Source organism: Tiliqua scincoides, chromosome 4 (assembly GCF_035046505.1).
Source record: "Tiliqua scincoides isolate rTilSci1 chromosome 4, rTilSci1.hap2, whole genome shotgun sequence".
Classification (NCBI taxonomy): Eukaryota; Metazoa; Chordata; class Lepidosauria; order Squamata; family Scincidae; genus Tiliqua; species Tiliqua scincoides.
Window position 1 is genome coordinate 160558254 of NC_089824.1, and position 13044 is coordinate 160571297.

The 13044-nt window shown below is 48.6% G+C and overlaps 1 protein-coding gene across 1 annotated transcript; it reads right to left on the reverse strand.

Moving 5' to 3' along the window:
* Nucleotides 1-1323: 1323 nt before the first annotated feature.
* Nucleotides 1324-2556, reverse strand: FOXE3 (forkhead box E3). The gene has a single exon (XM_066624618.1). It carries the CDS (start codon nucleotides 2554-2556, stop codon nucleotides 1324-1326), a length of 1233 nt encoding a protein of 410 aa, XP_066480715.1.
* Between the last annotated feature and the right edge of the window lie 10488 nt (nucleotides 2557-13044).

The window sequence follows — 13044 nt, forward strand, 5'->3', positions numbered from 1 at the left end:
ATATAATCTTTTGCAATATCCAGGTATTGTCACTGATCTTCTGAATGTCTTCAAGACAGTATGGTCTAGAGAGGATAAAGTGTTGGACTGGACCTGAATTCAAATCCCTAATCAGCCATGAAGCTCAGTGGCTGAAGAAGCATTCGTACACAGTCTAAACCAACCCACTTTGAGTCAGTCACAATCTCTTGGCCTAATTTGCCCTTACAGGGTTGTGAGGATAACCCTCACACAAGATCACATACACCACTTTAAGCTCCTTGAAGGCAGGTAGGATTAAAATGTCATTCATAAAATAAGCTATAGTACATCTTTTGGTGTGTACTATCTATGGTAGAGTTTATGGGGAAATGCTGCATAGCCTTTGAAAGAGAGCTGGCTGGGTGCCTATCCTTCTTGGTGCTTTCACTCATCTCCATCAGCTTGCAATAGGCAGGTAAGAGAGAGCCTGCCTGAGGGAGACATTCAGAATTCGTAAAGAAGTTTCCCCACATGCTCAGCCTGACACTGGTACTGCCAGACAGGGCTGTGTCAACACAGGGATTTTGCTAGAGCCCAACACCTGATCCCTGTAAGCAATACAGCACCGAAGCTGCTCTTTCTGAGCAGTAGCCCATTCAGAACAAGACCCACAGCAAAGAAAATGTTCTAAAATTCTGAGTATTTTACTGGATATTGATTCTAGCACTTCCCTCTACAACATGCACGGTTAAGAAATTAAGGACTGGCCTTAGCCCCAAAGAGGCAAAATTACCCCATCTACTTTCACCTCTGACTGCAAGAGGCGGGGGAGGGGGGAGTGAAAAATTCATCCAATGCTTGCCACCTCTAAATTTGCACCTCAGCTTTTTGACTTGAGGCCTTTATCCTGGTCTCTCTTTCCACTTAATGCCATGGAAACAGCATCACCAGTTTTTTTAAAAAGACTCACAATGTTTAAGCTCCTCCTTGGGTCAATTAAAGGCATTATTCTCTGCTGGGGTGATCTCCCCCATTCAGGGTCACCATACCAAAACCACAACACTCTGCTCTTCAAGACAGCACGTGGAGGTTGACGTTGCGGTGCACAGTCCAGTGACTGCACATGTATCACACATAAGCTGGCCACCGCGTCTATGCACAGAAGCACCATGTGCCTTTCATGTAACTGGTGAAGCCTGCACTGTTCCAAGGAGGTGACCTCAATGCGCCAGAGTCCCAAGTGAAGCGATGCAAAAAAGCAAAAAAAGTTATGTGTTCTCAAAAGCACCATTCAAGTATTCATCAGGTGTGAGTTTGGCCTGGATTTTGGCTGCCCCACCAAGACAGGCCTCCTTCTGCCCCTCACAAGTACCTCTCCAGGCCGGAGGGAAAGTTGGGCTGCCTCATGTAAGAGTTGTTGGCGGAGGCTCCGAACTGGCCGAGGCCATTGAGCTGGAAGAGCTGCTCCGTGTGTTCGGCGCAGGAGGAAGCGGCCCGCCCGGGCTGCAGGCCCAGCCTGCTGGGGGCGCCGTAGAGCTGCGGGTTGGGAGGGGAGTAGGCGCCCTGCGGCACTGCCAGGTGGCCTGGCGGGGAGGCAGAGTAGGGGTAGGCCAGAGCAGGGGGCTGCCGGCCCAGCAGGCCGGGGCTGAGCTGCTGAGCCTGGAAGCAGGCCTCCGGGGGGCCCACGGGGCAAGCGCCCAGCTCGCCGGCTCCGTTCAGGCCCAGGGGGTGGCCCAGCTCGGGCCCCACCGGGGAAGCCTGCAGGGCCGCCACCTGCTGCTGCTGCTGCTGCTGCTGGGAGCTGATGAGGCTGTCGATGCTGAACATGCGCGGGGGGAGCGCGGGGGGCGCCCCCGGGTACTGGGGCAGGCCGGGCTGCAGGCTGTAGGCGCCGCCGCCGCCGCCCGGCGAGTAGGGGTAGGCGGCCGCCGCGGAGCCGGCGCAGGGGCCCGGGCGGGGCCCGGGGGTGAAGGCGCTGGCGCCGTGCACGTAGCCGGGGTAGGTGGTGAGGTCGGTGCGCTTGAAGCGCTTGCGGCGGCGCAGGAAGGAGCCGTTGTCGAACATGTCCTCGGCGGCCGGGTCCAGCGTCCAGTAGTTGCCCTTGCCCGGGTGGCCCGGCTCGCGCGGCACCTTCACGAAGCAGTCGTTGAGCGTGAGGTTGTGGCGGATGCTGTTCTGCCACTTCTTGGGGTTCTCGCGGTAGAAGGGGAAGCGCTCCGTGATGAACCGGTAGATGCCGCCCAGCGTCAGCCTGCGCTCGGGCGCGTTCGCGATGGCCATGGCGATCAGCGCGATGTACGAGTAGGGCGGCTTCCCGCGCTGCACCGGCCGCTTCCTCCGACGGCCGCCGCCCCCCGCCGCGCCCGCGCAGGGCAGCTGCTCCTCGGACGGCGCCCGCTGCTGCTGCTCGCCTCTCTCCAGGGGGCTCCCTCTGGGCTCCGACTTGATCAGCAGCGAGTCGCCTTTGCAGCCCGCCGGGGAGCCCCTGTGCGCGGGCGGAGAGCCCGGGCTGGCCCCCTGGCTGGGCGAGTGGAGGGAGTCGGCTGTCATGGTGCACGTCCCCGGGGAGAAGAAGGGCGAGCCGGCCAGATTCATAGAGGAGAGGAGAGGCCGCGGAACCGGGGAACAGGTGTCGCACCCGCCACTCGCCTTATATAGACCCGGCCTGGCGCCACCCGCTGCATCCCCCCCAGTGGCGCAGCTACCGCCCACCCACCGAAGCGCCCCCGGCCCAATGCACGCACGCAGAGGAGCTGCCAGGAGAAGGCCGGTCATGGGAACCGGCTCCTCTGCCAGCTCTTCGGGTGCTTTCTGCCGACAGGGGATTCCTTTCCCCCTCTGCGTCAGGTGCGGAGGAGGCACGGAAAGATCGTCGGCTCCCAAACCGAGCGGCTTTTCAAAGCTGTAGACCTGGCATTAACTCGGAAGTAAGGCTGCAAGCCTATCCACACTTTCCCGGGAGTAAGCTCCATTGATTCTAATGGGACTTACTTCTGAGTAGACATGCATAGGCTTGGATTCTTAGGCTGAAATCCTATCCACACTTACCTGGGAGTAAGCCCCATTGACTCTAATAGGATTTACTTCTGAGTAGACCTGCCTAGGATTGGGCCGTAAGTCTATCTACTTGGAAAAAAGTCTCATCAGAGTCAGTGGGGCTTACTCCCAGGAAAGTGTGGATAGGATTAGGCTGTCAGTCCAGTGCAGTTTACTGCCCGCTCCAGTGTGGACAAGATTGCAACTTTTTCTTCGCCGTGGACAGCTGCCCCTTCAGAATTCCGACACGTGGGGGTTGCAGCAGAAGAGCACCAGGCTCGTAAACGCGTTCACTTGCAGACTCCTGCCTCGCAGGAGAACGCCCTTTTCAAGAAAGCTGGTGCACCCAAGTGGTTCTTGGCACAGACCCTATTCATGTCAATGGAGTTTGCGCAGGAGAACTTTCCTGTGAATCGCGCTCATTTGGTGGAAACGCGTCCCCCATGGAAACCAGTAAGAGCGTTTCAGAAGTAGCTAGTCACAGAACGAGCTTGGTGGAAACCCATGGTCTGTCGCTCTGCTCCTGAACACACAAGAGGATCTAATATCTGGTTAGATCCTATAGATAGGCGCCTCTTCTTCACAGCGCAACCAGAAACGAAGACATAACCCCTTTCTGCCCAGCCCACAGGTGGACCCATTTGATCCATTTGCCTGTTGGGCAAAAATTGGTTTAAAGTGGGAATGGAGAAGGGATAATGTGAATGATGCTGCAGGATAAACACTTCTGAAGCAAAACGGCTGAGCGCAGAGCGGTGCCAGTTGTCCCCCAAAGCTTAGCAATGCCTTCTTCTTTCCTTTCTAGGAAATTAAAAGCAAACCCTGCTTCAAACGAATACAGAATTTGGGGGTCAGTGAAATGTCACCCCCCCCCCAAGAAAACTCGGGATGTCGAGGAGAAAATACTGTACAGATATAGGAAATACCCTTATAAAAGTCTATTATGCTTTTCTCATCGTGTCAGGGGGCACGAATTGATCTTGCAAGATGTTGGTCATTCCTTGCGTGGTCCCTTTGGGAGCTTTGCACGGAGAACCTGTCTATTCCCTGTCGAAATCGTTCTGGGGGGATGCTCAACGCAAACTCTTCTTGTTTCAGATGGAGAAGGGGGAGTCGATTCTGGCCAATGCTTGTGTTTACATTGGAGTTAGAGCCCAAGCCTATCTATCTACTCAGAAGTAAATCCCATTTCAGTCAATGGGGCTTACTCTCAGGTAAGTGTGGATAGGATTGCAACCCTCGTTACCTATAATCTCGCCCCATTCTCTAGCTGTTATTTATTTATTTAAAATATTTATATCCCACCTTTCCTCTCCCCAAAGGGAGGTGCTCAAGGCGGCTTATTACAGCGTTCATTCATTCATTCGTTCGTTCTCCTACTTACAGTACTTAGTAGTAGAAGTCCATATTATTCGTTTTTTGTGGAATCTTCAATCAAAAGCGAATCACTTTAAGAGCCTTTGGAATCAAAGTCGTGCAGTCCAAATGTTGACAGCCTAACATCTGAGAGCCCAGCATGTCTACTCAGAAATAAGTTCCATTATAGTCAATGGGGTTTTCTCCCAGGTAAGTGTGGATACGATTACAGCCTGAGTTACATTTCCTTGGAAGCTTGAAAATTTCCTTATCTGCTATCAGAGGGCAGAGCCTTTCAACTCTGAAAAGTTTCCTTTCTCAGCTCTGAAAAGTTTTCTTTCTCCACTCACCTCAGGCAGGCACCAGTTAGTTGCTATAGTAATTTTCCTGGGACATTCCAGCTAAAGCTAACCTTTTATTCTCCTTCCTTCTCCTGCAGCCTGGTTCTGCTCTGCAAATGCTTGCAAAGAAGGTCTGTTTTTTGAAACACCAGGATGGGATCCTCCTTCCCATCAATTCAGTGCACAATTCAGTGCACCATTATTTAAGAATAACACCCATGGAAAGCAGTGGGTCTACTTCTGAGTAAAAAGGGTTGCAAATATCTCATCTCTCTGCTGTGAATTGAATTGCACACTCCCAGTTATGTGTTATGGGTTGTACATTGTATGTAGAGCTTCTTGCTTAACACATCAGACACCTTAAAGGTGGATTTGATTCATGGTTCTCCTGCAGGGGTTCCCAACCTTTTTCACTGGCATATCCCTTGGCAGTCCATTTCCATAAATTGTACCATTCATATTAGCAAAATGTTGTAATTAATAATACAAGCCCTCATCTTCTCTATATGAAAGCCCAGACTTCATGTATTTCACAGTGTTTTCTCTTTTTATCTGTTTGAAGAACAGATGACTCTGCCTTTGCACTGTTTTGCACTAGAAGTGTGCTGAGAAATTCTGGGTGATTGATCACATCTCATATTATGTTCAGCTTTTTTCCTGTGCTGGTTTTCAGTCACTGATTCCTAGATGAATTGATGACCAAAAACTAGCTATTGGTGGGGCTTTCATAGCCAACTAGCTACCTCTCTTCCTGCCTTGCTGGTCCTTGCAAGGCATTCCTATCTTCCAAGGCATTCTGGAGCATGACTTGCCTTTTTCTATCATTAATCCATTCTTTTTCAAGTACCTGTTGAAAAAGGTACCTAAAGGTCCTGTTGAGCGTCCCTGGGTGTACATGAATACCAGGTTGGGAACCACTGTTTTACTGGTATGTTGTTTACAGTGCACTTACTCTGATAGTGTTGAAGACCAGAATTTAAAAAGAATAAAAATGTATCTTATGATCTTTTACTATGTTTTTAATAAATTAGAGACTACAGTTCTTAGGTAACAATTAGTGGTAGGTTATCTTTCAGCATCTGGCCTCCGGTAAAATCAGACAAAACTATAGTCAGACACCCTCCTAAGTTTAACCCCCGACTTATCCGAGGGTCATAGAAAATTCCATGATTGTTGGCTCAAAACCCACCCTCTGTGGTGAGTATCTGCGGTGATTCATTTCAGTGGAAGGGACGTCCAGGTCATTCATTTAATAGCAGGCTGTTCCCCATTTTCAGAGTCACAGCCCAATGCTAGCTTTGTTTACCCAAGGCAGATTTCATTTGCTTCAGTGAGGTTTACTTACAAATGTTGCAAGCAAGGCTGCCATGGCTGCAATCCTGAATCTACTTACTAGGGAGAAAGTACCATGGAACTCTTGGCACAGATAATATGGCACTTATGTGAGTAAATACAGGCAGGTCTGCACAGCACGGATTCTCTACCTAACAGCACAATCCTATGCATGTTTTCTCAGAAGCCAGTCCTATTGTGTTCCATGGGATTTATTCTCAAGCAAAGATCTGCACAAGCCCCACTGAAATTAATGGGAGGTGACCGTTCGTTTCTGCGGCATTAGCTCAGGTGCTAATCCTTGCCTCAGAGTAACTTCCACTGTGGGACTTACTTCCAAGTCACCCAGAAGCCAGCAATCCTATGAAAACGCACTGAAGACTAAGGTTGCACTCCTATACGCACTTCAGTAAACCCCACTGAAGACAATGGGACTTACATCTGAGTAGACAAGCATAGGCTAGGCTTGTGCTGTAAGTCCCATTGCGTTCAGTTGTACTACAGAGGCTGCAATATTATACACTCTTTCCTGGGAGTAAACCCCATGCACTGAACACAATGGGACATACTTCTGAGTAGACGTGTATAGGATTGGGCTCTCAGTGAGGTTGGCGCCCTGGTCTGCAGCCTTTTCAACAGTTCGCTTCGGAGGGTCACCTGCAATGCTCCCCACCTTCACCCAACGTTGGACTGGCCTCCCCCAAACACGTACATGAAACCCGGCAGTCAGTATGGTTTGCAGAACGGCTTTAAAACCAGACACAGGGAGCTCAGCCTTTAGGCATGCCGAAGGAAGTCTCAGGGTGCAGTGCTACCCACACTTACCTGGAAGTAAGCTCCAGAATGGGACTTACTTCTGAGTAGACATGCCTAGGATTGGGCTCCCACTCTGTTCGGTGGGCTGATCCCTAGGCAAGTGCTCAGTGGCAACTGACGACATCTTCCATCCTTTTCTGTATACTCAGTACTTTGCATGGGATGGCGTGGAAGGAGAAATAAAGTGGAGAAATTAAATAGGTTGACAGTGATACCCACATTACGGCCCAATCCTATGCATCTCTACTCAGAAGTAAGTCCCATTATAGTCAATGGAGCTTACTCCCAGGAAAGTGTGGATAGGATTGCAGCCACAGTAGGGAAAGTGGGCATCGCGCGCTGTAAGAGCCAACTCACAGCCCAATCCTTTGCATGTCTACTCAGAAGTAAGTCCTATTAGAATCAATGGGGCTTACTCCCAAGAAAGTGTAGATAGGATTGGGCTGCTAGAGGAGCACCAAACGCGCGATGAGGAGTCTTGCTGGTGACGCCCTTTTTGCACCGAGCAGCAATTACGGTAAGAGCCGGAACTACAGTGTTCTCGTGCGCAGCTGTCCTAAGAAAAAGGTGGCGCTTGAGCGCTCCTGCGCATCCAGGCGTGGCTGGGTGTGTTCGATGGTCCCGCAAAAGGACGGTGCTGCTTTCTTGGGCTCTGTCCTGTATGGCTCGACAGGAGGGGTTTGTTAGGCCAGGATTTCCTTCTCTGTCCTCGCTAAGTGGCAAGTAGTGAATTTCTTCTGGTGCCCAGCCTCGGAAGGGCTGGGCTTCGCTCTTGAATAAGGAAGGAGAGGAGGCACTGGGGAGACGGGGGGGGGGGGTGTCACAGCTATGCAAACTGCATCTGCAGTGACATCTTCGCAGGGGAGGCTGAGCCTGAGTCCCCTTAATGGTGAGCAAGGGCCCACTCCTATCCTTTCCAGTGTCCATCCAGCTCTGCACTGCATCCTGTAGTGGTGGGGCAGTCAAGAAGGCCTGCTCACCTCAGAGCTACATTGCGGCTGCATCGATGCTGGTAAGGTGGATAGAAATGGACCCCAGTCAGGAAAGCCTCCAGGGGTGACCTGTTCCTAGGGGCCTAAGGCATTGCCCCAGTGCAGTGACATCACAACATTGCATGGTGTCACTACAACAGATGACTATACAATGTCATGTTGTCACTGCCCTGGGTTCTTCCTGAAGTTGGGTGCTGCTGGCTTCATCGTGCCCCACCTGGGCTTCTGGAGCCGTCACAGAAGCTGGGATGGGGCACAGCGAAGCCACCTGTGCCTTGCTTTGGGGAGAACCTGGAGGTGACTGGGTGGAGCCTGGGGGCAGTCATGCCCCCCAGCATGGTGCCCCTCAGGGTCCACTCAAGATATGCCTCTGCCTGTTCCCTGGAGGCAGCAGTCCCTGAGAGCTTCTGAGTAATTCCTCTTTACTTGATGCCTCATGATGTGCACCAAATGCTCTGTATGATATTACCCACACTGCCCTGGCCAGTTGTGATCCAAAGGGAGACTATTTAAAAGACCTGTTCACATGCTTACCCCAACTTATACTACTCCTAGACCAAGATAGCATAATAAGCAAAACACACACACTTTGCACCAAGGCAGCTGGAGGGGGAAAAATGCCTACTTGGCCCTGAAGTGACTGGCAAATCTACTCTGCCTTCCAGGCTAGATGGGTGGGTGCTGCTTGTGCAATATTCAAACTAGCCTAAGGAAGGCTGGGCAGCCATTCTGTGTGCTGGCCCAGCACTGCCTCCCATTGGCCCCAAAGCAGGGGAAACATAGCTGGGCTGTTAGTACCTATCTCACACCTTTCCTGCCTGCCCACTAAGTATCTCTTCAGGTCAGCCACTGAGATGCATCCAAAAGGACATGCTGTAGTACTTATGAAGTAGCCATTTATAGAAATATCCTTTAAGGAGACATTATTATTATGTCCATCATAGCATCCAGTGGCAATTAATTCCATAAGTTAATTGTATGCTGCATAATGGTGCAAACAATTGTATTCACATAATTGGGTCAATAGAACTTTACAAGGTATTTCAGATTCTGTCACACTATATACATACCATTTCAGTTTGATAGCTTACTGTTTAACTTCAATTGGTTTCCTTAAGAGTTCAGTTTTCTAAGAGTTTGCAGCACTGAATTTTCCCTTTTCTTTAGCATGCTGAAGCTGATGTTTTCTGAGTGCTTACAGCCAACCAGCTTTTTAAAAGGACCTTCCCACTCCTAATGTACATCCCTCAATGAATTCTAGAAGGTTAGTAAAGCAGGAATTTTTATGTCCGCCTAAGCTTTTAATATAAATTCTTAACAAATGTATCATTTTGGAATTATGTCAAGGAAACTAGCCTGATTGGCTGTTGGGCAGCCCAATCCTATTCAGTGCTGTGGCCCATGCTGTATCCAGCACTGTGACTAAGCTGACTGGAGGTCTCCTTGGGGTAAGGGAACATTTGTGTTGAGCCCCAGCCTGCTCAATGGGTCTACTCAGACCTGTGCCAGTGAAATCGCTGGTATAAGTCTAAGAAGCCCCATGTAGGGCTTTCAGGCATGGGAGGGGGAATAGGATTCGGTATGCACCACAAATCCTGACTCCCTCTTGGGTCCAATTTGCTCCTTCTCCACGCTTCCCCTGTCCCATTACCCCTCTCTGCCTTGTTCCACCCTTCCCCTACCCCATGTTGCTTGGTGGGAGCTTACCTGCTCCATCAGGCAGTGCTCCAGGATTCAGCACTGGCAGGATGGCACAGGCCTTTCCACTTGTGGGGTGCTGCAAATGTGCTTTATAGCAAGTTTGCACCACCCAACATTGGCACAGCAGTCATTGCACCAGTATAGCCAGCTATTGTATTGGAATCACGGAAGATCTGTCGAGGAAGTAGGATGTGGTGTCAGCAGTGGCCCCTTTAAGGGTGAAAGCCTGGGCATTCAGCAGGGCATGTGCTGCAACCACTTGAAGGCAATAGGGCCCTCAGGCATAAAAGCACCTGATGAAGGGAGAGTTTGGTGTGGGTAGCAGGAGGAGGAAAGGGAGATGGGACTGAGGAACAGATAAGGGACTGATGTGTGAATGGACTTTGGAAACTGCTGGAGACACTAAGATTAGTGTTTGGCTGTCATGCCTAAGACCTGTGGCGGACCAAGGGGCTGCTGTAGTGGTGGGAGGCTGCTGGCAGGAGAGAGGACCTCTGTAGATTGAACAAGTGAGCTACCCTGGTGGTGGGGTCCAGCAGGACTGCAGGGCAGAACTAGAGTTAATGTTGGGTAAAAAAGGGGAGCTATTTAGCTAAAAGTGGGCATTAATTCTCCAGGCAGACCCTGGACTGGGACTCTGGCAAAACAGTGATTAGGATTGTGCTGCAAGTCTCAAACTATTATAATATAGTCTGTGTTTATGTGTGTGTATAGATATAGATACAGATAATGGTTGATCAAGTTTGAAACTAGCTTTATTTTGTAGTGTAGATTTATGCACAAACCTGCTGCACCACACTTTACTGTTTTGGTTGAGGATTGGGCTGCACATTCATGCTTCTAATGCAAAGGCTACAATTTTTAACTTTATACCAATATGAAATAAGAAGGTATCTTCTTGCCTTTTCCACTCTTTTCCACAGGCATCTTCAAGATATGGTGAAAGAAAAAACACAGGTGATTATGTTTAGTAATTGACAGTCTTCCTCTTGCTGAGCAGATGATTGATGGCAGAGGTGAAAAAGATATCTGTACTCATCCTGCACCAGAACTGGAAGGAGATCCCCATCCTCTCTTGTGGTTATAGATTACTGAATCAGGGTTCTCACCATATGTGCCCCCCAAGGCACTGGATGTGAAGGAAACTTCCCCAGAGAAATGAAGTTATGGAAGGAAAGAGATATCCGTGTCTTGCATATGGACTGGCCAGTTATATGCCAAGAACAACACAGTCCAAGGTGTTTTACAGTTTCATAGCTAGATAAACAAAGAGCCAGAGAGGCAAAGTTTTGACAACATATCAAAACACATTAAATATTGTTTGTCATTAGAAAAACAATGGTGAAGTTGATCCCTCTTATTGCTGTTTTACTGTTGGGGAACTAAGACTAGGAGATGGCTACTATTGACATGGCTGACCAGGAAGTGGAATTCAGGTCTGTAAGAACTATCCTGGGTCACCTCCACTTGTCCAGGACCAGATGGTGCCCTTGTACATGAGCCTGGCTTATTGATACCAACACTAAAGTTTCTGGGCGGTTTGATTGTGAAGATATTTTTCCATTGTATTCTTATTCCCACTTGTCTCATTTCTCTGTCTAATTTTCTTGACAGTAGCAATATAGTTCATTTGTAACAAGATGGGTTCTTCCTGCCCCCAAGGCTTTCAAAATCCATGTGTCATGGTGCATTTCCTTCCCTGTCTCAAATCTTAAATGCAGTAAGCCTGCAGCTAGTTTTGAGGCTCTTGCTGAAATTGCTCAATGGTTTAGAAAGCAACATCTCAAAGCCCACCTATCTGGCTAGGTGTCTCTGTTGCTCTGTTTTCAATTGTGAACAAACAAAAACTGCATGGGAAAGTTCACCTGCACTAAACAGTCTCCAGGAGAAGACTTGAGCTTGCTTTCCTTCAGAACAGATGGAAGGATTTGTTAAAAACAGTGAATGGGTATTGTACTGAAGATGAAATGCCTCCATTACTGCTCCATTACTGTTCTTACCAAGCTCCAGGCAGTGTCTGGCCGGCACTTGGCTGGCTCCAGCACTGACTCCATGCAGGGTGTCACAGATGTGCCTTACTGCATGTTTGCGACATCCAGAGCTGGCACTGGAGCTCAGCATCAGATTGGCCCAGATCAGGATTGGTTCCTTCATTTTGGAGTGCTCACTATTGCCACAAAGGGTGATCACCCGTTTCTGATTCAGTGGATTAAAAAAAAATTAAAAATGCTTTCATAATATCTTATTGGCCTATATGCAGTTCCTCTTCAAAGAACTTCAGTGTTTGTATTTAACTGGCAAGGTGCTAGAGATGAAATGAAATTCCACAGAAATTCAAAACTTGACACATTTTCAAACTTTGACAGTCAAGTTTTAGTGTTAAAATTTTATCCTTAATTTTGCTTGTGAAATGAAATTTAATTTGCTTTTCAGAACTGAAATGTCATATCAAAACTTGAAACTTGCCTGTTTTGATAGGTTAAATAAATTAATAATATAGCATTTCATTATGTTGCAAGTCATCTCTTGGGTATTGTCAAATGTAGGTTGCTAGTGCATGTCACCTATCAAACATTTCAAATACTAATTACACAGGCCTACAAAATTGAGGGTCAGAAACGTTTTCCCCAAACTTTATGGTGGTTTGATATGAATTGGGTGCCGACTCAAAAAATGGCATCCATTTTGCCCCATCATGTCTAGTTTTGGAGATATAGTATAGCCTCATTAGTGAATGGTTCAAGAATCTTCCTCATGAGGAAGCCATGGTGTAGGCTTCCGCATGAGGAAACTGCTTGAACCATTCACTAAAGAGGCGATACTATATCTCCAAAACTAGACATGATGGGGCAAAACGGATGCCATTTTTGGAATCGGCACCCCAAATATACCCAGGAATTGGTGTAATGTTTAAGGAAGCAAAATGTGAGTTGGCCTGTGTTATTACAGAGTAAAAGGTGAGGAGTCTGTAGCCTTATGGCCCAATTCTTAATTGCACAGCAAAGTGTTGTACAGAAGAACTTGAATTTGTGTGTGTATCTATACTACAAATTAAAACCAGTTTCAAACTTGATTGACTGTCATGGTTTCTAATGAAAAAAACCTGTCAAATATTCACTTCTACATGCAAAACTGTCAAAAACTGACTGCTGCTAAATGTCATCTGTCATATACTATCAAATGCTGACAGCCACTGCCAGCAAGTATTGGATACTGTTAAGTCAGTAGCAGACCTTCCCAGCCCCACGTCCCAGGGCAAAGGTCTGTAATGGTGCCCCTGCAGGATGCTGCCGCTCCCATGCACAAATCTGCCCCCTCCACTTACCTGGAGCGCACGGAGGCTCGCATGACTCCAGGACTTGTTGGGGAAGCCTCCTGAAGCTTCTCCAATGTTTTAAACCGTGCTTCTGGCAAACCAGAAGCACAATTTCTGACCTTGTGGGGTGTCTCAAAAAGAATGCCCCACAGTCCTAGGGTGTGTGAGGCTCTGTGCCCAGGGCTTTTGCACC

Excerpts from the sequence above, each read along its gene's own strand:
- FOXE3 (XM_066624618.1), bottom strand. The coding sequence starts at position 2,556 with ATGAATCTGGCCGGCTCGCCCTTCTTCTCCCCGGGGACGTGCACCATG.